Genomic DNA, 24,100 nt, shown 5'->3' with positions numbered 1-24,100 from the left:
TTTTCTTCAGCTTATATGGCTGGAATATTGCATATTTATTAATTCATTAGCTGGTTATCTGGATTCTTTATTGTTTGTCTGAATGATGCAGGCACAGTTGAGTGCAGTGAAATCTATGTATCCTTTAAGCTACTCCACATTTTCTGGTGTTTACATAGAGCTAGGAAATATCAGGTACCACAATGTCATCTCCATCCAGCTCAGCTTCCTTGTGCTGGATAGACAGACAAATTTCTTTAAACATTAAATGTAAAAATCAATAAGCAGTGGCAGGTAAGTGCCAATTTCAGCTTTAATATTTCAGTAGAATAATACGTAGCAGTTTTTAACTCTCCAGCCATTCTAGTGTGTCCCAGCATGTTACTTGGCTTCTCTCTAAGAATTTCATTTATGCAAGATCCATTTCCTCTGTACTAACACCAGTTGTGTAATTGTTTGCTTATTACCACAAGTTACAAGGAAGCCCAGTAAGTACAGTTTGGGCTGTAGAGCAAAACACTGACTGGCTTCTAGAAGGAAAAAAAAGGGAGGATGAGAATGAAAGGACTACCAAGGGTGTGTAACCAAATACTAGGAATCGGGCACACTGCTGTGCAGTACAGAGGGAATAACTGTTTCTGCTAATGGTGAAGGTGTAAGGAATGGGACACTTAGAGACTGCTGAAAAATGTTGTGGCCTTGTGTAAATTAAGGCTGCAAGGAGATTTTTTTCTGGTTGGTCAGTTGGCTGTCTCTGAAATAGTGTGCCAGTTTGGTGAGTGTAACATGTGCTGCTTGAGCACTGAGCAGTAGCAGGGCTTTCAGTGCCTGTAAACAAACATCAAGAATAGGTCTGGTGGTGGTCTGCCTGTTGCTTTTGTTTAGACATCCATTTGTCTCTCCAACTAGAGGACCTCCATATCTGGCCACACAGCAGGAGCCCAAGTATTGATGTGAACCAACATTTGGCTGTGCACATGTGTGTGGGGGATGGAGAGGGTCCCCATGCCAGGGGTATGTGTGTACCCAGAGCAGGCCCCGCAGTGCTGTGGGCTTTCTTCTTCTCCCTTTCCCTCCACTCTGGATGCAGCGAGTCAGTGAGCCAGGGATGCCTCTGGCACACGGGGTCAGCAAGCAGGAGAGGAGTCACAGACCAAATGCAGGAGAGGAGCAAGGGAGCACGGTGGGTGTGGAAGGAGACAGACGTGCGAGTTTCAGCCAGCCTGAATGTGCCTGGCACAATAGGTTTGCACTTCCTTAGGCAGCCTCCTGTTGCTCGGGAAGCCAGACTTAACTCCTATATTCTTTACTCCTTCTTCTGCCAGCCAAACAGGGAGACAAGTTAGTACCTTTTTTTACTCCTGTGGTGTTAATGTTGGTGTCGTGCATTTGTTTTCTGTGAGGGCTTACTGGAGGAGGACCTGCCCAGTGAAGTCCTCATAGAGCTGTCCTCAAGAGTTAATCTTCTAGTTTGGTTACAGGATGGATGAAAAGGCTAGAAGCATTTTAGATAGAGTTTTGCTCATTTTGTTAGCAGTTTGTTGCCTAAGAGAAACAGGAGGCATCTCAAGAGAACCTACAGGAACCAAAGATTTAATATGAAGGCTGTAAAGCGCTATGTTTAACAAATAGTAACATGAGCATAGATCTGATCTGTTTTGGGATGCTGAAACCTGGATTTGTAAATAACCATATTGCAGATGTAAAGAAAGTGTTAAAAAAAAACCCAAAAAAATGAAAATAAACCCAATACAAAAAACCAACACGTTTTCCTGGTGGTTTTGTCTTTCAGAATCTGCACAGATTTACTCACATTCCGTCAGGGAAGTGCTTGGATCGCTCCGAAGTCCTCCATCAAGTTTTCATTTCAGAGTGTGACTCCAGTAAAGCAACACAAAAATGGGAAATGAACAACATCCTTAGTGTGTAGACAGACAAAACCTACCTACTGACGCATTCATTTGTACAGGACTGAAAATAGCCTGAAAACTGCTGCAGTTATTAACTTTGTACAGCTGTGAGCCTCCTGGCTTGGATGAAGGACATAAGAGGAACTGTGATTATTACAATAACATTATCATCCGCAGTTAATGTTTACAAAACTGCTTTACCTTAAACTCTGTAGATGTTTACATCTTTTTGTTTCAAGATGTTGGTAAATTAATGTGCTGTTAGCTATGGTTCATAAGAACATAGTTAAAAGCATTGTCGTCTTCTTTGGGATTACACTCAGGGGTCTGAAGGCAGTTTTTTTACACACACTTGAAAAGGTTGTAGTAATCAGATTTTCATAGAACTTGGTGATTATCAACCTGTTGTATATTTTTATTTAATTTTACATCTTACTAAGCACTGCCACAGGTTATTAGCCAGGGTGGCCTTCTTCTTCACAGTCATGCTGCTTTTTTGGAAGACGAATTTCAACATATTTAGTGCCTCTTTCATTTCTCTCTTTCACAAGGAAAGCATTTGTTGGAAATTTACAGTGGGTTGTTCTGAGCTGTCACCAGGGGTAGGGACCAACTGTACCACCCTATGTAATTACTGTGCTAATGAAGACAAATTTCTATTGCCAGTTTGGCTGCTTTGCTCCGGCTGAATGCTTGGTATGGTGGAAGGAAGACTGTCAAGTTTAGTGCTAATGTGGTACAATTTGATGGAGGTAAGCACCCTCATGAATCCAGTTAAGAATTTATAAGCACTAATTTGCTTGTTTAAACCATGCCTTACATAAAAATAATTTAAATCAACAACAACAACAAACAAGCTGCACAATTATGTAAAACTTGGAAAGAATCAAATATTTCATTTATACTGCTATTTTAAATGGAAATCACTTAGAGGTGGACTAAAACTTTTAATTAGGGAAAAAACATCCAGCTACTTAACATATCTGCGTAATTCATCACAAGGACATCTGTCAGCCAGTTTGGGTGCCAGATTTAGATTCCAAAAGAGAAATGGAAATCTTGAAATCACACTTGTTCGTACTAATTTTCTTGTTATTTCTGTCATTCACAACTTCTCCAGAGGGATTGCAAACACGAAAAGCCAACTGCTTGGTGCTATAGTGTACAGAGTAGAATGTGAAGAAGTTGTTTCTAAAAATGTTCTGGAAAGGAGTTGATGGGAACTCCTTTAGGAATATAAATATTCACTCTGAACGAATAGAGAAGTGGATAGGAAATTACTTATCCTCACTTCCTTTCTCTAGATTTTGTAACTTAAATGTTGACATCAGTGTACTTATTCCATAACTGTTATTCCTGTAACATGTCACACAGTTAAGTATGACTAAATACTTCCCTGAAGTCTAGAATAGCATTGCATGCAGTTTCCATTGATGTTAACAAGGGTTATGTATCATATTTGGTGACAGAGTTGGATCTTTATAGGGCTGTCAGCACTGATCTGTTAGTTTGGGATCTTTCCTAGTTTCTTTAAACTTCTCATCTATCCTTAAAAAGCTATGAAAAATAGAAAATTAAGGAGGGAGAAACTGGGAAGAAAAATGAAAAGAAGGTTTTGTGCTGGTACTTGTTCCTTGTGTGTGTGAAAACTGACTCCATTTGTGTGTTGGGTAGATTAATTTAATCATACAACTATGCATAAGAGAAAGAATGGTGGCACATAAGTTGTGCGGGTGTGCATTTTAAATGGGTATTATGTGCAATTCATTGAAAGCTGATGCTGTATGTGAGTATGAATCTGTATGTGAGACTGAAATCTTACAAAACATGAGATCATAAGAAGCTGTTGCTGTAATGAGTTTTTCCTACTATAGCCGGCTTGGAAAAAAATAATTCCCATATTCTTGCTTTGTAAGTTGATGATAATATCACTATGCATTTCTACATATTTTATAAATTTGATTTATGCAGATTTTGATACACTGTATGTTTCTGTAGAAATTGTATAAATCTTTAAAAAATTTATTAGGGAAAAATCTGGGAAACCTATGTCTATCTTACTCATGGGTTGCTTGTTTTTTAGGTGAAGTAAATAAAATATTTGAATTTTTCGTTTTACTATACTTTTGCAGAGTAAAAGTTGATTATTATCTTTATAGAAACCCCCATATCTCAAAATCTAGAAAACTTCAATGTTGCAAACTTAAAAATATTAAATATGGTTTATTTTAAGTTTTATCTAGGTACCTTTTGTTGAATATGTGGGGACTCAGGTTCTTTCCCAGTGAAATGAAAGCTTAAATTCCCACTGAGAACTGCCACATGGACATATTTGGATTTTTGTATCATCCACCCTGATATAATTATGTAAATTTAATATGCTCATAGAAAATGAACTTGAGAGTAGAACCAAAGGCCAGGTCTAGTTTGTATTGTTTTTACTGTGTCTTACCTTAATTCATTTATGCTTCCACCATGCTTCAACCAAACCACCATGTTTCAAGAAACATGTTTCAACCAAACTTTATTTTTTCCTCAGAAGGTTCCTTAGCAAAGGAGGATTTAATTAAATCAGGGCATGAAAGAGACAAATTCTAAGAGCAAGCCTAAGTGCTGAAATCTACAGGGCTTTTTTCACAAATAGGATTCTGGCTTGCCAGCCATATCTGTCAGAGAACTTTTGAGTATTCATATTTCAAAAGGCTCTTTTGACAAAACCCTGGAGTTATAGCGCAGACTATTCACCTAGGCAGCAGCCTTTTATGTATAGAAACAGGGACTGATAGGAAGGAGGGAACATCTTTCTTTAGTACCAGAGATCTTGGCACCAGGAGAACCTACAGCATGCTTAGGACAGTACCAAAGACATTTTCCCCACTGATGGATTCCTAGAATCAGTGCATTCTCTTTCCCTACTGCCAGTCAGTCTCCTTCACTACTGCCTGCTTTTCCATACCATTTGCCTCCGAATTGCAGTCCCTAAAGCCAAAACCCATCAACTTGCTGCTCTAAAACTACATCAAGAAACTGGAGATCTATTACACCATGCCAGAGATGTTAAAATTTTATGCTTAACTCTTGATCTGTGAGCCTTCTTGCAAGAAAAAGCAAAACATACCACTGCCTGTACAAACACAAAAGATGCTTTGGTAGATTTTGCTGTTCATAAATCACAATTTTCCTTTTACTTTAAAAAACATCAAATTGCGCAAGAATCTATGGAGGCAAAGTAATAAGGAGAGTTTAAGAACATGAAGAAGAAATTATCTACACTTTTGAACATAAACTTTATTTCTGTAAAATCATTTAATGTTTGTTCCCTGCTGGTGAGCTTAGATCCATCAACAGTAATAGGTGAAAAGAAATAAGGGAAAACAAACTGGCAATTTTTCTATTTCTGATTGTTCTCATTGCTATGAAAGTCATGAGAATACTAGGTCTTGCTGTGTTCTGAAATTGTATCCTGTTTACTTTAATGACAATAATCTGAGAAGTGTCAGTGGTTATCTTCCAGGGTAATATGTATTTTCAGGGAGCATCAGAAGGGGTTGCCAGCATTTGGTACTCTAGCTGTTGACTTTACTTACCCTGCAAGCCTACTCAGCTCCTGCAATGTCGGATCTGTAAATTGTGTAGCTTGGCTGGCACTACATAAAAGGACTCTATACGCAGAAGGAATCTAGTTAGAGAAAGTGATAGGCTGTCAAAAAAAGCTGGGTGATTTTGGCTCCCTTGGGTTTTGAATAAAACCCAAAGCATAAACTGTAAGTGACCCCTGAAGTCTGAAACTAATTTGGCCCTCCTGTCATGGGGCCTCACTCACTGCTGCCCCAGGTGTGTGCCCTGGTGTGAGCTGTCCCCCTCGTCGCACCCTCAGCTGTGCCAGCTGCTGTGGAGCCCAGAAAAACAGGAAGAAGTGTTCTTATGGATTTTACATCCCAGTAACCCAGCAATGGTTAGTACCCTTTGTTTTTTTTAAATCTTAAAAATCTGACGTGTTCTTTATATGGAGGAACTAATGAAGTGTTCTCCAGGACCCTGTAATGTGGGGCCTGGTGATATTAAAACTAAGGTGTCTGCACAGCCCTTGGGATTTTTACCTCATCGCAGTGCTCTGTGGCTTTTCTGAACAAGAGTGTGGATGGAGACTCTCCAGCAAAGCAGTGGTCTGTGGTGGCTGATGGGTCTGAACTGACTGATGAAAAATGCATGTTCCTTCAGTCAACAGGTCAGTGAAGGTGACAAGCATCCAAGTCTGTAAGGAGGAGTTAGAGCTGCTGAAACACCAAGATGAAAAGGTTTGTTTGCATGTTAGAGCCCTACTTTTTCCTACTAATTTGCTTCACAGAGGAGAAACACTGTTGTTTTAGGGACAGGAACAGTGCCCCCTCTGAAGTGGAGTGCAGCTAAAGCAGAGCTGAGGGCTGAGTGTGTCCAGCAGCTCTCATGAATGTAATCACTCAGTGTGAAAGCAGATCTGCCTCCAGTGATCTAACATTCAAATGATGTTTCTTGTGCAAGAGTAATGTCTCCTGCACAAAAGAAAAAAAAATATAAAAGAAACAGAAAGGTAGGAGAAGCAATGTAGCTCTAACTCATAATGAAAAACAAACAAACTAATGCCTGAGATGAGCATGATGGCAATAGCAGCCTTTTGGCTGAACATCCCTGGGAAAGGGAAAATGAATGGAGAGATGATATTTTACTTCCCTGGAAAGAGCTGCTGGTGGCAGTGTGTGTCAACTAAGAAGGCAGCATGCCCAGACTTCTGTTTAGCTACAGCCTTCAAATGAAGAAGCAAGGCTTGGAATGGGCTTTCCAAACCATGTGAAGGCACTAAGGTAGAAATAGGAATCAAATACAGCCTTTCTCCTTGAAATTTTGTGGGAGGATTTCCCCAGGAAAAGAAAGTATCTTTTTAGAAGCACTGACATTAGACAGGAGTAGGTCATTGAGTACAAAGTCTGCTGAATCATCTGTGTGTGGGGGTGTCTGTTCCCTGAGTTAGAGCTGCCACGGGAAACAGCATTAGCACTTGTGGGAAACAGCTGGGCCAGAGCCATGGAGACTGGCATTTGTGAGGGCTGGTGGTGAAAGTACCCCACTGCAAGCTGGTGAAAACACTTCTCTATACAGCCAGGCACTTTGTCCCACTGTGTCATTCTGCACAGGAGACCCTGAGCCCTGCCTGGCTATGCCAGCTTTGCCAGCCTGAGCCTGCTGATGGCTGCAGCACCTTGCCAGAGCCCTCAAGGCCATCACAATTGCCCAATAGACAGCTACAAATGAAGGGTTTGTGTTTTTATTTCTGAGACAGCAGAAGCTGTGGAAGAAAGCAGAACTGGATGAAAGTAGAAGCCTTCTGGAAGATTCTTTTAAGTTCCTAAGAAGCAGCGCTTTGGGAAAGCTGACCAAGAAAAAAAGCATGCCCAGCTCTGGAAGGCTTCTAGTCATGCTGCTCTTTCAATTGCACTGAGGAATGCACTGAAGTTCCTGCCTGTCCTGAAGATGCCAAGGAACCTCTAGAAATACAACTAATCAACCTGGCAATGGAAAGGAAAGCTGTCTGCCCTACCATCTGGGAGAGAAGGTAAGATGGTGTGAGGTGTCGCTGAGGAAAACAATTTCAGAAACCCTGTAGCAAAGTGGGGTCTGGTTACTATTGATACTAAAACTTTTGAGGACAAAGTAATGTTGAATGGGCCATTTCCAGCTGGAGATAAGAAACACTAGGGGCTTTTTTTCCTGTAACATTATCCCATTATATTCCAAGTCAGTATGAGAAAAAATGGTGTCCATATTCCAGAATTATCATGGGCAAGCTGACAAATATTTTGAATTAGGATATGAACTGAACATAACATTAAAACATTAAGCACATGCAAGATCAGATCAAAAGTCCAGGTAGCACAGCAGGCTATCCCACTCAGAGGTCAGAAGGATCAGTGTGGTCAAAGAGTACAGGGCAGTGAAAGGACACTGCAAGGATACTTGTCTAACCTTGCCTCTGCTTCTGGCATGATATAATTCGAGCACTTTCTGACTAGAAATGGCATTTCTATTTAATAGTATAGAGTTTCTCCAACTGCTGCTTCAGTCTAGGCAGACTTTAGTCATATGTCATCTGATTTATGCAAAAAGTTTTAATGTTTCTGAAGAGGCATGCTGGTTCTGCAGTGTACTCCGCTCCTGTGACAAATCAGTGAGATACAGGTGAATTATGAAGGCTTGTTAAAGGTCTTAATTCCTGAAGGGATAGTCAGTGCTAGGTCCTTGCAGAGTTCAACCTATCAAGAGCTGGTTTCAAGGTAGCAGCACTGACAACATCAATAACCGCTCATTTTTCAAAGGGCTTTTCAGAATGTTGTGGTCTTATCCATACAAATGTCATCCCTCCAGCTCTGCTGAAGAAATTACTTATGGGTACAAACTTTACCATTTGGGCCAGGAAATAGTGACAATAGCTGTACTACTTACCAATGGAACCCTGGATCTGCTAGCTATAAAGATTTTTCTGGTGGTTGACTTCATATTCAGTTCTGGAATATCATGAGCCTCTCCAACACTGAGGCTAAGGGAGATAGTTGGTTTCAGGTTGACAGGATAACCAGAGCAATATAAAGGTTCACTTACTAGTTGGTGCTGGCCTGTGACAATTAAATAATTTGAGGAATTTGTGTAGGGAATCATCTTTTTTATCAGGTAGATCTGAATCTTCTGCTATTCCACAGTTAGGAGACTTAATGTATCCCTGAAAGGGCTGTGTGCATTGGAGAATGCAGCAGTGAGCTCAACATCTGGGGTCTGTTATGGGACTCTTGACACTGGATTCAAATAGGATCATGGAAAAGCAGATGGATTGTGATGCAGCTCATACAAGAGGCCCAGCAATTTCTGGAAATGCAGAGCTTGCTGGCCAAACACTTAGATATTTCAGGCTGTGTAAAGAAATAGAAGCCAAAATGAGAAAACAAACAGAAAAATGAATCTATACTAAGGCAAGTGAAGTGAGATCAGCAACTCTCACTACCACAGCAAATAATCCATCACTGAACAATATGTACTAGATTATGTACCAATGTTATAGACCAGATGCCTATGATAAACTGTTGTGGAAAAGTTCAATACATCATAGACTAATCAAAGGTAAAACTCCTACTTTTTTTTTTTTTTTTTTTTGTGATTTTCTCTCCACAATCATTTGCAACTTCATTAGTGTTCTAGGAGTTTTAAAGGCTATATATACTGAATATATACAGTTCCTAGGTCTGTAGCTATTCTAATCAAGACACACACATACACACACACACATACACATATGTGTATTTATGACTTTCCAGACCATAGGTTTAGCTTTGGAAAAATAAGACCAGCTTTGTAAATAGGCTTTGTTCTTCAGTGACCTAAGAAAAAGGAAACCTTCTATTTCTCTAGGAAAATGATAAGGCAATGCTAAATATTTGTTTTGTTTGTGATTCTTTTACCTGATAATGCCTAACATGCTATTTGCTTTTCTAGTAAACATTCATTTTATTTTCACAGAATTATCTGTTACAGCTCCAGCATCTCCTCTAGACTAATGTAATATTACCCCATATTACCCAAAACTTGAATGTTAGGCCTGCTTTTCCCCCTTCACATGTGATAGGGGAGCACATATTAACATGTGATGCAATTTGTACTAACACCATATTTCGCCTGCTGGTTTTACTGTTCTGTCACTTCAGGCTGCAGGCTGGCTTTGCAGATCTTCACTGTTAGCTCTTGTTATTCATGCATGATCTTCCATGGTGAGTTATTTCTTTTATGAGAAGTAGACCAGAAAAGGTCAAGCAGATAAACGTACCTGATCTCCTTTACTTTAAGGTTCACAGATTTCTTCAAAGAATATTTACAGCTCTATGGAACATGATTTCCTCTTATGAAATCACAAGTTCTATGTAGTCATTTGTCCAGCAATTCTCAGCTATACTGTGGCTTCTACCAACTTGTCATATGGACATTCCTAGTCTGAAGCTGTCTGCATCTCCACAGAATGTTTTCTAAACATTAGCGTCATATTTGTGACCTTCCATTCATTTAGTACTTGAGACCGTTTTAAGTGAAAAAAATATAAAGTACGGTTCAAAGTTCAGCCATTTCTTCCCTTGAATTTCCTTAGAACTCTTGGATGAATACCATCTGTTCTGTCATTTTGTTTCAAGTTCTTTTACACTTGTATTTGAGACAGATGCTTCACCGTGCTTCCTCCATTAAAAAATTTTGTCATGAAAACTGCCTGAAACCCCTCTACAAGGTTAAAAAAGTTTTCTTCTAGACATTGCTACTGTATCTTGACCATGCATTGTCCCTGGGACAGTTTGGCAGCCGTTTTGGTTCTGTGGGTGCACAGGCTTTGGATGAGTTAATTTTCTTCCTAGTAGCTGGTACAGTGCTGTGTATTGGATTTAGGGGAGGGATAATGTTGATTTAGTTGTCACTGAGCAGTGTTTACACTTAGTCAAGGACTTTTCAGCTTCTCATGCTGACCTGACAGCAAGAAGGAGGCTGGGAGTGCACAAGGAGCTGGAAGGGGACACAGCTGGACAGGTGACCCCCACCACTGACCACATAGACATACAATGCCATAAGAGTCAGTGTATTACTAGGGTGAAAGCTCTTGAAGCTCCTTGGAAACTGGCTGAGCATTATTTGGTTGCTTTTCATTTGCAACTCTTTATTTGCATTTTTTAATAATTTTGTTATTTTCCTTTTTAGTATAATTTATTCATTTATTATTATTTTATTTCAATTATGAAGCTGCTTCTATCTCAAGGCATGAGTTTACTTACTTTTACCGTTCCAGTTCTCTCCCTCATGCTACTGTTTGGAGGAGTGACTGGCTGAGTGAGGCTTGGTTGCTGGTTGGAGTTCAGACACAACAGATGTGTTTGAAAGTTGTTCATCTGTTTCCTCATGTTGCTCTGATGCTCTTTTGCTTTGCCACATGTTCCCGTGTCTGGTCTGTTGATGTGCGGGGTTTTTTTTGGGGTTTTTTTTGGTTTACTGGTTTAGAAATAACTTGAACTTTTTCAAAACTGTTTTCCTACATTTGTTATTCTCTCATTCTTCCTCTTTATCCACCTCAGACTTCTTTTTGGTGGTCTTTTGGTCTGCTTTACTGTGTGGGATGTCTTTATGCTGAACATGTAGTGAAATGTGAGAGTTCTTCCCAGTGCCTCAACCATTTTGGGTAAAACTTTTCATTTTGGTTTTAGACCTCCCAGCTCACCTCCACTGAGTTATTTCATAAGTTTGTCCGTATTGAGCAGTAAGGTGTAATTCAGCTTTTCTTCTATGGCCTTATTTTTACTGAACATTCCCCTTACACTTTGATTATGTATTAGTCCTTTCAAGCAAGTGCTCACAGATGAGCATTACATGAACTCCCTGACCTGACATATCATACTTTTTAAAGCTTAATTTGAAAGGAGTAATTTTCATGTACTCTTTTCCACTTGCCTTTATACTGAACATCCTTCTTGCAGAAAGGACAAAATGTGGGTTTTTGAAAAAAAATCTTATCTTTATTCATGGCATTGTTCTCAGTTGATAGATCAGCCTGATGCAGAGTTTTTGGTTTGCAACTTGTAAAGACACCTGAAGGGTTATATTTTGTTTCAATAAAAAAAAACCCAAACAAAAAAAAATTGATTCAAAAAATAAAATTAGTCAATGTACTCTGACTTTACCCCTTCACTACAGAAAATTTAAATAATCTTATCAGAAAGACTTCATGAAGTATCACTGTTCTGCCCAGGGAGTGAATGTTAGAACTGAGAGGACATGGTGTTGTGTTTCTATAGGGAAGTCTGAACAGATTGTGGTAACAAGATCAGTATGATTTTGGATACGCACTATAGCAGGGAATTGCCTCTAGATGGAAGAATTTCTGAGTTAAGGATACAGGTGCTGTAGGACTGCAAATGCTACAGTAAAAAATGTTCTTGAGCACTGGAGGTGCTGTCCTGCCTCTCACTTCTAGTTTATGCCTGCGGCTTCAGGAAATCTGAGCCTGAAAAATGGAGCCATTGATCTCACCTGTGCCAAGTTATCTTTGGCAGGTCCAACACGTAAAACAGCAGGTAATCCTTCTGATGCCACTTATATATCTCAGGGGTAGAGTGGGGAGGAAAAAGCAATTCTGATTTTCTAAGGCTCTCAAAGATTGACACCTACTCCAGTATAAAAATATTTGAATTGCCTTTACAGTTACTCACTTTCAATGCTTATCAGAATATACTGTTTTTCTCAAGCCTCTTGTTTCAGAGAGTGCTGTTATCTTTAACCTACCCAGTGACATTTACCATAGTAATGTCCTGAAAACACTTTTTATCTCACACATAGTACAATGATGGGACACAAATGTACTTAGTAAGCTAATGGACAATAGGGACGCATTTTAAACAAAATCTTGGAAGCCTGCCCATTATATTACTTAATTTTTTAGACATTACACATTTCAGGGCTGGGCTTTTCAAGGGCTAATAAAAGTTATTTCCTGGTATTTAGCTCAACAAATTAAACTTGAGCTATTTAGTTTAGCTGTAGGATCTCAAATTCCCCAGTCGAAAATACTGTTAGGTACCTAGATTTAAGCCTTTATATGTATTAAAGTAAAAGCCAAGAAATAGTGTAACTGTTACAACCACGAATAGGAACATATCAGAAACACTTGCTCTATACAAATGCCTTCTCTTTCTGCAGGAATCTACTGGCACGTGTGGAGGTAACATTCCAATATCTTTCCTGCTGTTCTGCAAGCCGTGTATGAGAAGCCAGTAACACTGGAGCCAGGGGGAGAGGGAAGGAGTAGCAACATCTGGGAAGACAGGGCTCTAACCATATCTGTCTTATAGCCAAGCCAGTGACCCTGAGCTCTGGAAGCCAAAGTTCCAAACATTCACTCATTATCAGCTACCATGCCAAAACAAGGGCCTGTGCTTTAACAGTCTGGGGAAAGAAGATAACCCAGGAGTAATTATCAAGAATTTCACTATTTAAGGGATTTTTTTTTCACCCACAAGGCAACACAGGCAAAGCTACTGTAAGGAAAGCGTCAGTTTTAACTAATGGCAGTGGGAGAGGAAATCAGTTAAAGGAGTTTAAGTGGCAGCAAAAGCTCCAGGAGTCAATGCTTAAGGGACTTGCCAGTTTTGCAGTAACAGCAAGAGCCAAAGAACACTGCACATTCCCACACGGGATTCCAGCACTCTGGGAGTGCCCAGCCTCACAGAAACATCAGGAACACAGAATAATGTACAACATTTTATTACAAAACTGTTAAAAAAGTAATACAATGCAACAAAATACTACAAAATACAAGATCAGCTGTTAAGCTACCTTTGTTTTACTTAGCTAGAAAGAAACACCTGGCTATCAGTCACTGAATTTCAATATAACCATTAAATATGCAGAAACAGTAGAAACATTCAACAACTCTTGTTTTTCCAAACCAAACTGTAGCAGCCCTTGGCTACTGCTTACATTATAAATTGAAGTCTCCCTATAAAGGAACCACATTACCTATACACAATTCTGTACAGATTCTTATACTGAAGCTAACAATGAGCTGCACTTGAGTTCACATTCTTAGCAAAATATTGGATTCCGAGCATAAATCTTTACAGCAGGAAATTCATTTATTCTTCATCCTCATCTTCTTCCTCCTCTTCCTCATCCTCTTCCTCTTCTTCCTCCTCCTCCTCTGGTTCTGCTTTCTTCTTAGATCCTGCAGGCCTACCTGGGCCTTTCTTTCCTGCATCACTCTTGCTCTTGGCACGATATGCTGCAATATCCTGCAAGAAAAATGCTTCTTAAGTTACTAGCAAAATAATACAGAAGACAAATCTGTACTGCTTTGGTATTTCAGTACTACTGTACTGCATAGGTCAGATACAGTGCATGCAAAAAAAGCAGCATTTCCACCTTGGGATTTTCATGCTTAAATCTTTAAGCAAAAGAACATGCAATGCAGACAGTTTTAAGATTTTTATGGCCATGGTGCTTTGGAGTCTGACTATATTTATTTTAGCAAGCAGATGACCTGTCTTCTGGTAGTAAGGCATCTTACTGGTAAAATCTCTATAGACATGCAAGACCTACATCCTCTGCAAGGGTTCCAGATACCTGCCCCGCCACACCTTTCCACGTCTTCTAAAGGCCCATATTGTATAATTACAAGCCCCATATGGTGTGGGTGCAAGACACAAGTCAGATATTTACAGTGAGCTCCACAACTTTAATATTGTTGTATTACTTTTACTGTACCTTTTCATATTTCTCCTTTAGTTTTGCAGCCTTCTGTTCATATGGCAGTTTATCTTTGGCCGACTGTTCAGACCACATTTCACCTAATTTCTTTGCTGTATCTCCAATAGACAAGCCAGGATGTTCATTCTTGATTTTCGGACGGTGTTCAGAACAGAAAAGGAAGAATGCAGATCTACATCAAGAGACAGTGATTAAAGTGAAGTATCAAGCTATCAGAATACTTTTTTTTCTGTGGGGGGAGGGAGTCATAGAAACACTCACGGTGGTCTTTTAGGAGCGTTGGGGTCCTTTTTCTTTCCCTTCTTCTCACCTTTGGGAGGAACATAGTTTTTCATCTCCCTGTCATAACGAGCTTTGTCTCCTTTAGCCATTTCTTCAAATTTTCCTTTTTCCTTGCTTGACATTGTCTGTGGACACACGGAGGGGAAAGAAGAGTCTGGATGAGATAAAGCAGCTGCTGACCCACTAACGCCTAAGCAGCAGCTGCTCCCGGGGATCTTTTCCCAGCAGCCCGCAGCAGGGGCGGGGGCTGGTCCGGCAAGGGCTCAGCACGGCTCGGCCCTGCCCGGCCCCGCTCACCTTCCACCGCTCCGAGCACTTCCGCGAGAACTCCGCGAAGTTGACGGACGAGTCCGGGTGCTTCTTCTTGTGCTCCTCGCGGCACGTCTGCACGAAGTAGGCGTACGAGGACATCTTGCCCCGCGGCTTGTTGGGGTCGCCTTTGCCCATGGCGAGGTCGGCGGCGGGTCCCTGCGGAGGAGGCGGGCGGGGAGGCGGCGTGAGGCGGGGCCGCCCCCAGCGCGCTCCCGCCTCTGCCGCCGGCGCCTTCCCGCCCAGCGCGCCCGGCCCCGCCCCGCCGCCCCTCGGCCCGCGCCGCCCGCCGCGGCCGCGGCCCCTTCCGCCGCCGGGCGCCGCTCCGCCGCCGCGGCGGGCAGCCCGCCCGCCGTGCCCCGGCCCTCCCCGCCGGGGCCGCAGCCGCCGCCGCCTCCCGGCCCCACCCGCCCGCCAGGAATCTCCCCTCCGCCCCGGGCGGGCTGCCCGCCGCGGGAGCCCCTCGCTGCCTCTGCGCCCGGGACCGCCGCTGGTGTCCGCTCCTGCCCGCTCTCCCTCCGTCCCTCCCGGCGCGCTGGCGCTCGGCGGGCGCGCGGTCCTTGCCTGGCTGAGCGGAGCGGGGCGGGCGGCGCGCGGCTCTGCTGCCTCAGGCGCTGCTGCCGAGTGGTGCCGGCCGCGCTCTTACCGCCTCTTGTTTTCCGCGGCGCTGCCCGCCACAGCAACCCGAGCCGCGGCGCCCCACGGCCCGCCCCGCCGCAGCCCATTGGCTGCCGCGCCGGTTCAAACTGCCCGCAGCCCCGCCCCCTGGCGCGGGAGCCGGGCGGGATTGGCTGCCTGCCGCTCTGGCGTCACGGCCGGGCTACTGCCGGGCTGGGATGAGCGCGGGGGGTCGTTGGCGCTTATACCCGTTGGAACCGGTTGGGGTGAGGGAGCGGGGGCGGGGCTGGGCGGAGCGCGCTGGGCGGCGATTGGGGGAGAGGGACGGTTTAAAAAACCGCGGGGGCCGCTGCCATTGGCCGGCGGGGGCTGCGGCCGATCTGATTGGGCGGGGCGCGGGGGCCGCAGCGTGGTTTAAAAATACAAAGGGCGCGGGGCTGGCGGCGGCCCCCTCGGCTCTGCCTGCCCGGCTCGGGGGCGGCCGAGGCGGCAGCGCCGCCCTCTCCCTCTGTCCTTCCCTCCGTGCCGTGGCGTCTGCGGGCAGCAGCGGCTGGCCGTAAAGCTGGGCTGAAAGTTGCGTTGCGGTGCCCAAGCGAGCTCCGTTCCTTGGAGGCCCAGCTGGCCCGCCCCGCCGCGGGGCAGGGGCTGCGGCGGTGCCCGCCCCCGGCTCCAGTCCGGGTTCCCCACGGAAGGAGCGTGTGGCTTGTAGCGATCCCTGGGCAGAGAGAGCTCCCTTCTCCCGGGCTGGCGGGGTTTGGAAGAGCCCGGGCTGCCCGTGAGGGGCTGGTTTCCCCGCTCAGACCGCGGCAGAGGCACCGGCGCTGAGAAGGGAAGGTGCCGCTCTCCGCGCTCGGTGCTCTCTGTACAGTGCAGGCTGCAGCAGTAGAAAGCCTGGGACCCAATCTCGGTCGAACTGAGGTTTTAATGTAAAACACACCCGTGGTTTGCTGCAATGCTTTCAAGTGCACCGCTAGCAGCAAATCTGGCCCTTTGGGTTTGCGGAGAAAACTGGCATGTCCATACAGTCACTTATACTGCGATGTCACCCCAGACTACATTATACTGGTTTTGCTGACTGGTTTTCTTCTGTCTGATTATTTTCATCTAATTCTCTACTTTGGATAGATATTCTTAGTAATCTAAGTGGGTCCTAACACTTGTTTTTTCAGGTGTATTTTATAGCTCTAGTGAGAAGCATGTTATTACTTTGTTTACTGAAGATGTGGTGCCTTCAGCAGAACTTTAATCATGTTAACCTTCCTCGATGGTAAGAAAAACAAATCCCTAAGCTATGTGAGAGTACTGAGTAGCTGCAGGTGTGAGAGTGGTCAATGTCTTTATCTTCAGTCTCCCCCATTCAGAGTTGCTGAGTATAAGAACTTACCAGGTACAGTTCTTCAAGCTTTTCTTCTTTCCCTCTGACAAGTATAGGTTCATGTGGAACAATTCACTAATGTGGTACTAAATTCCTGCTTTTTATGTTTCTTTTTAAGTTTTGTGTGTTTGCCCAAACTTGCAGCCCTAAAAGCCAAAATCTGCTACAGAAGAGGGTAGTTGGGAGGTATATTAACAGAGCAACCCACAGATTATGCATGGCCTCTGCAGATGCCAAAGCCTTCCCAAGCCAGTTCTCCAAAACCTTGTATCAGTTCACTTATGTGGCTATTACTTTTGATAGTGTTTAGCATACAAATAAAGCTTAGTCTTCCTTACCTCCTAAAATAAAACATTTCCATGGGGAATGTTTCATGTTCTGGTTAGGGCTCGTTATGACTCTATTCCATTGCTTCTCCATAGCAAATTAATGTTCTCAGTTCTATGGTGCCAAATTCTATGTAGATCTGTCCACTTTGCAGAGAGTTGTTTCATTATGCGGCTTTAAAAATGCCTTTACTTCATATTTTGCATGGAAAGCACTATTTCATGAGTTAAGCTGCCAGATGGGTCACTCATTTACTTTGTGGTGAACCACCTCTGTATAAAAGCTACTTGTGAAATGTGTTCAGGTTACTAAAGCAATTTTGTAAAACATGGTAGAATTTTACAATAGTGGTAGGTACTGAGTGAATCGTAGTACAACCATTGGTATCTGTGGTGTAAAACATTCCTCGTATGCTAGACTGACCTAGACACTCTCTCTCAATTATTGGAGAGGAGTGGGTTGAAAAAAGCTTTAGGTAAGTTTTATTTACATTTTCACTGCTTTAACATTAATATAGCACATTCATAGAAAAATATTACTTTGGAACAGTCTTTGGAAATTTTGTGATGTAATTGCAGTAAGGCGTCTGCTGTTGCATCTGTTTTTATATCTGCTCTAAGAATATGAAGAATATTATTGTGGAAAAGCAGGTGGGGTGAGAAAGTGTAATTATTGCTATGGGAAAAAATGAGACCTGCCTTTCAAATGTTTTAAGAAAGAAATTAGGATCTTTAAATTTTCCTAGCTGGAAAAGCAAGCTTTTGTACGCTTTGCTAGACCCATAGTGTGTTACATCATGCTGTCTCATACAACACAGGGCACATGAGAAACCAAAGTAACATCTGTCTGTCCTCCAACAAGGAAGGCACTATTGAGAATTTTCCATGCTCGAACACGATACTGGAAGCTTCCCACAGCAGCACCAATGCTGAAAGCCCCACTACACAAGAATGCTGATGTTAGGAACTTGTCATTCCCAAAGCTGAGCCTTCCTTCCAGCGCCTTCGTGCCTGGAAAAGCACTTCTCTGCTTCCACAATAAGCTGTCACTGTTTTTCATTGCTCCACACTGTCACTTTTCAGACAAAAACACAATTTCTGTCTCCAGAGATTCAGTCACTGTTACTCTTCTAAAGCAGTGATCTGTGCAGTATTGACTTTGGTCGGTACGCGTGGTTAATTTATTAACCACATGTGCATGACACTTGTGGGGAAGAAGCATAAACTCTGGGACTTGGAGTTACTTCAGTGTGAATAATTCTGCTCATGAAACAACTCTTAGGTTTTATGGCTCTCTGGCCTTGAGCCCTTCTGAATTTCTAATCTGTTCCACAATTTGGGGTGCTATTGTTAACTTGGCTTAATCTTCAATAAACTGCAAGTGAGGATGAGTGATGAGGCTAGAAATGTCAGATAGAAGGTAGAGAAAAGACCAGATGGGTGAGACCATGTTATGGAGCTGAGAAATGGATTTAAAGAAAAGTATGTCACAGACAACAAAAATGTGTGACAGGAGTGATTACTTGCTTTCTGTCATACTGTATCTCTTAGCTTCTGTGGGCTGCTTCTAGAGCTTTTCTGGACAGTGGTGTCAGTGTGGACAAAGCAAGGGAAGAAAGGAACAAAGGCCTTTTATTTGAATTAAATCATCAGCTGATCCATTACAACAGATACTGTTCAGCTGAGGAGATTGGTCAGAGTTAAGGTCATAGAACTGTAGTTTGCTAACTTGCATTCTGATGTAAGTGTATTTATGTAGTGGTGCTGTCAGTTTTAATTCAGTCAGTTCAATAAGGAAGCTCTACTGACACTTCCCAGAGAGTGTCCTACTAGCCAAATTCCTGTATGGAATATGCCTTAATGTACAAAATGACAGTAAAATTCTGCTTTGGAAAGTTACCACTCTTGATTGATAGGCAGTTTCTTCTTCCAGACCTGAAAAATCAGTGGATGAATAATGAATGTGAGGTAAAATTGCTCTCAGTTTTAATCAAACCAAACTTCATTAATAGGAATGGAAGATGTTGAAAGAAAGCTTTAATCAGCACATTTCTTTGTTACAGGGAAAAAAAAAATTAAAATTCAAGACACAAAAAGCATTTAAGTAGGTCACTGCTTTGAAAACCCTTTTAATGTGAATTACAAAGTCTACAGATAGCAATAATGTTTTAGGCCTCTTTTTTGTGAGCATCCCTCACTAGATATATGGTGGAAGCTTTAGGATGAAAAGCAAAAATCAAAACTATTTAAACTACTGCTTACCTAAGTTCAACACAAAATTTATTTTGTTATAGTGTTCCAGTTATAAACAGTCATTTTCTTTGTACTTCAATAAAAACATAACTGCTGGTGCCTAGAAGTTTACAAAACTGGTATTTCTGCAAATATCTTAAAGAATTGCATTTAAGACAGCGTGTTAGAAGTTCCCCAGTTTTTTTAGTGTTGTACAACATGTAAATAATATGTATGTTGTAAAAATGAAATATATTTACCATTTAAACATTAGGGTTTTATTATGTGAGCCATTGTAAAGCCTGCATAACCAGTTAAGCAGCTCATAGGCAAATGCAGCTGTGTTAGTTACACTAGGCTGGGTTAGTCTGAAAGCCCAGGAGCTTGTTTTGATTTTGTGCTGTGTACCCAATATCTAAAACAAAGGCAGCCTGCATGAGACACTATCCGGGACAGCTGCAGAGCAAAAGCTGAAACTGCAGCAGTCATATGTTAAGAAATAAATACTGCAAATCTCATGGTACTAACGCAGTTATCTGTATTAGAAACAATAGCAATTCCTGATCACAATAATTGTTACCTGAACTTTTTCAGTCTTCATTTGACAGTACCTATTTTTTTTTGCATTGGTTTACAAGCTTTTAACTTTTTAAAACATTTTTTTGCATTTCTATTCACCTGGCTTTTACTCACTTTCTCGTTTACATTCAAAGTAATACTCATGCAGCATTTTCCCCTCAATATATTTAAAAATTTTCTTTGTTTTGCTATACTGCTAATCCCTTTTTACAGGTGTAAGCAGAAAGCAGCAATTTGTCTTTATATATTGAATAGTTTACTAGGCAGCTTAGAGGGGCTCTAGAATGTAGATAGCCCTTATTTTACAGAAAGAATATGGTTTAAATGGGAAAAAACCTTTATATTCTCTCCCCATCTCCAAACTCTTCCAGTGTTGGAAAACATTGGTACTTTGCCTGAAACATATACACAACTTACTCTTAAGAAATTAAATTTAATTGCCAATAAAATTGTTCTGTCTTTTGTGAATTGAAAACTTTTTTTCCTCCTTCTGAGCTGTAACACATAGGGTTGGACTGCATCTGGTCCTGGAGGTGTGACACCTATTGAGGAGATCCAAAGAGGTCGTAGTAACAGTCCAGCTTCTGATTTTTGAGAGTAGCTGCTGGTGCTTGCTGCTGCCAGAATGAAGCCCCTGTCAACCCACGGTGACTTACACATATGGACCAAGCAGAATGCTTTGTTCATACCTTTGTCCAGTCTAAGGAATTGTTTCCTTCTGTGGTCATGTGGGCTAGAAACTTAAAATGAGGCTGAACTTGACAGTAGAATCTGTCTCCTATGTCACTGCAGCTCTAAAGTCTTCTGGGAAAGAGAACAGTGGGAGTTGACAAGGCTGGGTGTCATGGGCTGCAAGAGGAAGGAGCCAGCAGAAATAAGCAGGTTTGGCTGGTAACAACAAAGTACCTTGTAAGCACTGTGATTGATATTCATGAACATACTGGTCTTCGTCTTGCATCCAGAAAAGCTTAAATTAATTTCAATAGGTCTCATTAAACTTAAATGCGTCTCAAGTGTTGGTCATGTGGCATGCATCTTGTTAATGTAGACATTGTTAGGAGAATAATTTATTCTGTTACTTCTGGAAACTACTGCTGTGATATGTGTCATAGAAATGACCACAGGATACATAGGTGATCTGAGACTAGAAAGAAAATGCTCATGAAGTTTTCAAATTGTTGATTGAATCATGAGTCTCATTTTTAGTCATGGTTCCCATGGGATTTTCCAGCAGCTGGTGATATAAATGTATCATTTCCTTACAGCACCCCATTGCATGCCCTACTCTATACTGCTAAAGAACTTTACAGTAACAGGGGAGGTTGAGCTTGCTGGCATATAAGCCTATCTGTATCTTTTATGCAGGAGCTCTGCAGGAGGTCAGGAAAGCATTTAAACCCCAAATGCATGTGTAATTTTATTGATTTTATTTTTATGAAAGTGTCTGCATTAGTATCAGACTATATTGTTTTTACTGAGGGAATCCAAGTATCTAACTGATGGTTTGGTGGAAGAAGTGTTCATTTGCTCCCAAGAGGCATTTAAAACTTGCTGTTAACTTCACCTAGAGCGAAGTCAGACCTAGAGATGGTTATAATTGAACTGCAAGGACAAGGGCACTCACTCTAAGAGGCTCTTAGGGCTACAGAACTTTCCTATTTTCCTTTCTGTGAAACAAATGTGTACCAGAAGAGGACATGATGGTGTAACAGAGCCCTGTAGGTTCTAGGATCCTCTGACAAAACCTGAAAAAACCTCTGACAAAACCTGAAATCTGAAGATGGTGTAGTATGTGTTGTACAAAACAAGAGGTTAAAACCATTGTCAAATCTGAATTTATATAACAACAAAACAATAGCTCACAAAATGCAAGACTGTAGCACAGATGACAGTATGTAGAGTGCTTTTTGTGGTATCAAGAGTGCATTAGAGACCAGCAAAATTTGCTGAAAAGATATGACAGTTTATCTTACAGGGAAAAAAAATCTGAGCAGGTTTTTTATTTCATTTCAAGGGACTGAAAAATAACTTGTAAGCAATATACCACATTGGTCTATTACTAGTAGTTAAATTTTTATTGCATTACACAAAACCTCTGGGGGTGATACTCTTCCTCATTATGTTTCAGAGAGCTGCTTTGTATTTCTGAAGAGCATGAGTGAGGATTTAATGGAGTCTCTGTGCGATCTAATATAATGTGAAACACAATGTTAATCAAAGCAACCTGGATGAACAAGAGATCAGTGGCTGTGAAACAAGCAGAGATAGAGGTGCACTTGGGTTGAGTGGAGACTCCTGGGGGGGTGGGGGGTGTTGAAACTGAGGAGTACCTAAAGCAAAGCTGAAGGTTGGCTCCTCTGCTTTTGGGTGGTCATTGTGTTTGAGCTCCCTCCCCTAACTCATCCTTCATTGCTTAGGCCCACCAACGAACAATTTGTCAAGTACATTTAACAAAGAATATAACATATTTTTTGCACATAAGAATGATGCCTTCTACCAGAAGATAATCTCATGCTTCCTGTAACTAATGGCTTATTATGAAAGAGAAGTTGCACAAACCATTAAAGGGAGCGTGTTACAAAACTTTAAATCTTTTACAGTACATTGGTTTTTCACTTTTAATCCTAAATTATTCTTAAAATAAAATGTGTAGTTTTGGACCTTCTTTACTGCTTAAAATCTTTTAATAAAAGCCTTTGTTATATATATTCTTTTATACAGCTTGAGTTTTCAGTGTACAAGGCCAAATGCTTATAAAAGAAAGACTGGCTTCAGCTCAGTTCAGACCTGGAGATAATTCTGGTTAAAGTTATGATTTTTTCTTTTTATTACTGCACTTCTTGAACCATATAAAATAAGGTCTATGTGTATTACTAAAATAGATTAGGTTTTGTTATAAAATTAATTATCTGAAATTGTATTTTAACTATCTTAGCCTAAAACATGTAAAGGAAAAAAAAAACAAAACTGTAGGCAAGTTCCAATATTCCTAAGCTTTGGGTCTATGCTTTAACAAATTTGGACAATAAATTGGAAGCAGAGCAACAAGCAGTAGAAGGTTAGGTGGTGCTGGAGTGGGAAAGGAAAATGAGGTATTAAAAAAATCAGAAAAAAGTAAAAGGAAAAATAAAATTAATAGCACTTATTTCTGGTAAGGAAGATTTGGCCACTGTTCTTTATATCACAGCCCATGAATGCTTGCTTATAGATTAGGTTGCTTTTTTATTAAAATGACCAGAGTGAGTGCTGGAATTTGCAGAATTTTTCAAATGTTTTAAAAGAATTTTTTTTCACTGAAGTAGTTACAATATATAACAAATAAAATGTGTATTTGCTGAGAAAAAATGCCTACCAATAGTTTTCCTTATTATTCCTTTTGCTAAGAGGATAATTTCAGGTGCTGAACACAAGTGCACTAATGTACTCTTGGACTTCAAGTGAAAGGTACCTGCTGGGGAAGAGAATCGTCCTCCCCAGCTGAACTTTATGCCATGGAAATGCATACAAAGTGGCAAGAGCAACATTTATCTTCCAGGATTGATTACTAGTAATGCATTTGCAATGTGCTTTCAATATATCCAAGGTGATGTATCTGATTATCATTCTTCTCTCTCAAATTACAAAACACATCAGTCAAAAGCTAACAGGAGCTGGGACATATGGCATCTCAGAGAAGAACAAGCTGCTGGGCTTCCACCACTTAGAAAGATGTGCTTGGCCTGCCTCAGTGCCAGGAGGGGCCACTGAGTCCTGCTGACTTCAGAGCCTGGGAGCTGTGAATTCAGACTTTTCGGGATGCTGTAGCTCCTGTTCTTTCTGCATGTCACAAGTCATCCATGCTGTGTTCTTGGTAGGCCCAAGGGATATAGATTACTGCTACCTTCTGTACTACTCAGCTCTGCTGCAAGTACTAATGACACATCATGTACAGGGCAGTTGGTTTGGAGCTGCTGTTTCCTTTGAACTGTTTTAATTTTTGAAGTTTAATCAGTATATGGTTGCAATCCTGCATGTTTTTATGCTTATTTAAAATATGTCCCCATACATGCTTTATTTAGTACCCAGTACTAGAGTTTGTATTAAAAAACTTAAATTTTAGACAACATACTCCACAATGATTTTGCTTTTTATTTAATGTATCCCAAGCTTCATGAAAGTTTGTAAATCTGTTTTGTAGT

At 41.5% G+C, this 24,100-nt stretch overlaps 2 protein-coding genes and 1 long non-coding RNA gene across 9 annotated transcripts in view; 2 read left to right on the top strand and 1 right to left on the bottom strand.

Annotated features, from left to right (window-relative positions):
- GALNT7 (polypeptide N-acetylgalactosaminyltransferase 7) overlaps nucleotides 1-4,012 on the top strand; it is a 70,700-nt gene extending 66,688 nt beyond the window's left edge. For all 6 annotated transcript variants that reach the window (XM_021552588.3, XM_021552666.3, XM_085578835.1 and 3 more), the window contains one exon: nucleotides 1,772-4,012. In XM_021552588.3, the coding sequence (XP_021408263.2) occupies nucleotides 1,772-1,909 (138 nt within the window). In that variant the 3' untranslated portion in view covers nucleotides 1,910-4,012. The remainder of the gene's footprint in view (nucleotides 1-1,771) is intronic.
- A 9,171-nt stretch (nucleotides 4,013-13,183) lies between these two features.
- On the bottom strand, nucleotides 13,184-15,488 carry HMGB2 (high mobility group box 2). Of its 2 annotated transcripts, none has more exons than XM_021524750.3 (5): nucleotides 15,357-15,488; nucleotides 14,781-14,951; nucleotides 14,463-14,608; nucleotides 14,199-14,373; nucleotides 13,184-13,726 (listed from the first exon to the last, which is right to left on the bottom strand). In XM_021524750.3, the coding sequence occupies exons 2-5, from the start codon at nucleotides 14,928-14,930 to the stop codon at nucleotides 13,571-13,573; spliced, it is 627 nt and encodes a 208-aa protein (XP_021380425.1). In that variant the 5' UTR covers nucleotides 14,931-14,951; nucleotides 15,357-15,488; the 3' UTR covers nucleotides 13,184-13,570. The 2 variants fall into 2 exon arrangements, with proteins under 2 accessions (XP_021380425.1, XP_021380429.1); XM_021524754.2 differs by having other exon boundaries at nucleotides 15,439-15,488.
- Nucleotides 15,489-15,592: 104 nt separating this feature from the next.
- Nucleotides 15,593-22,888, top strand: LOC146767588 (uncharacterized). Its single transcript, XR_014955126.1, has 2 exons — nucleotides 15,593-15,676; nucleotides 16,580-22,888. It is a non-coding gene; the product is annotated as an uncharacterized LOC146767588 (long non-coding RNA).
- The last annotated feature ends 1,212 nt before the right edge of the window (nucleotides 22,889-24,100 follow it).

The sequence above is a fragment of the Lonchura striata genome, chromosome 4 (genome assembly GCF_050655825.1).
Source record: "Lonchura striata isolate lonStrDom1 chromosome 4, ASM5065582v1, whole genome shotgun sequence".
Taxonomy (NCBI): domain Eukaryota; kingdom Metazoa; phylum Chordata; class Aves; order Passeriformes; family Estrildidae; genus Lonchura; species Lonchura striata.
Note: the sequence above shows the minus strand (reverse complement) of the source record. Positions and strands in the feature narration are given on the sequence as shown.

Bases quoted from the DNA above. Each gene is read 5' to 3' on its own strand.
- HMGB2 (XM_021524750.3), bottom strand. From the start codon at position 14,930: ATGGGCAAAGGCGACCCCAACAAGCCGCGGGGCAAGATGTCCTCGTAC. The intron at 14,609-14,780 runs GTGAGCGGGGCC...GTGTGTCCACAG, and splicing joins AGTGCTCGGAGCGGTGGAAG to ACAATGTCAAGCAAGGAAAA. The intron at 13,727-14,198 runs GTACAGTAAAAG...TTTTTCTTGCAG, and splicing joins TAAAGGAGAAATATGAAAAG to GATATTGCAGCATATCGTGC.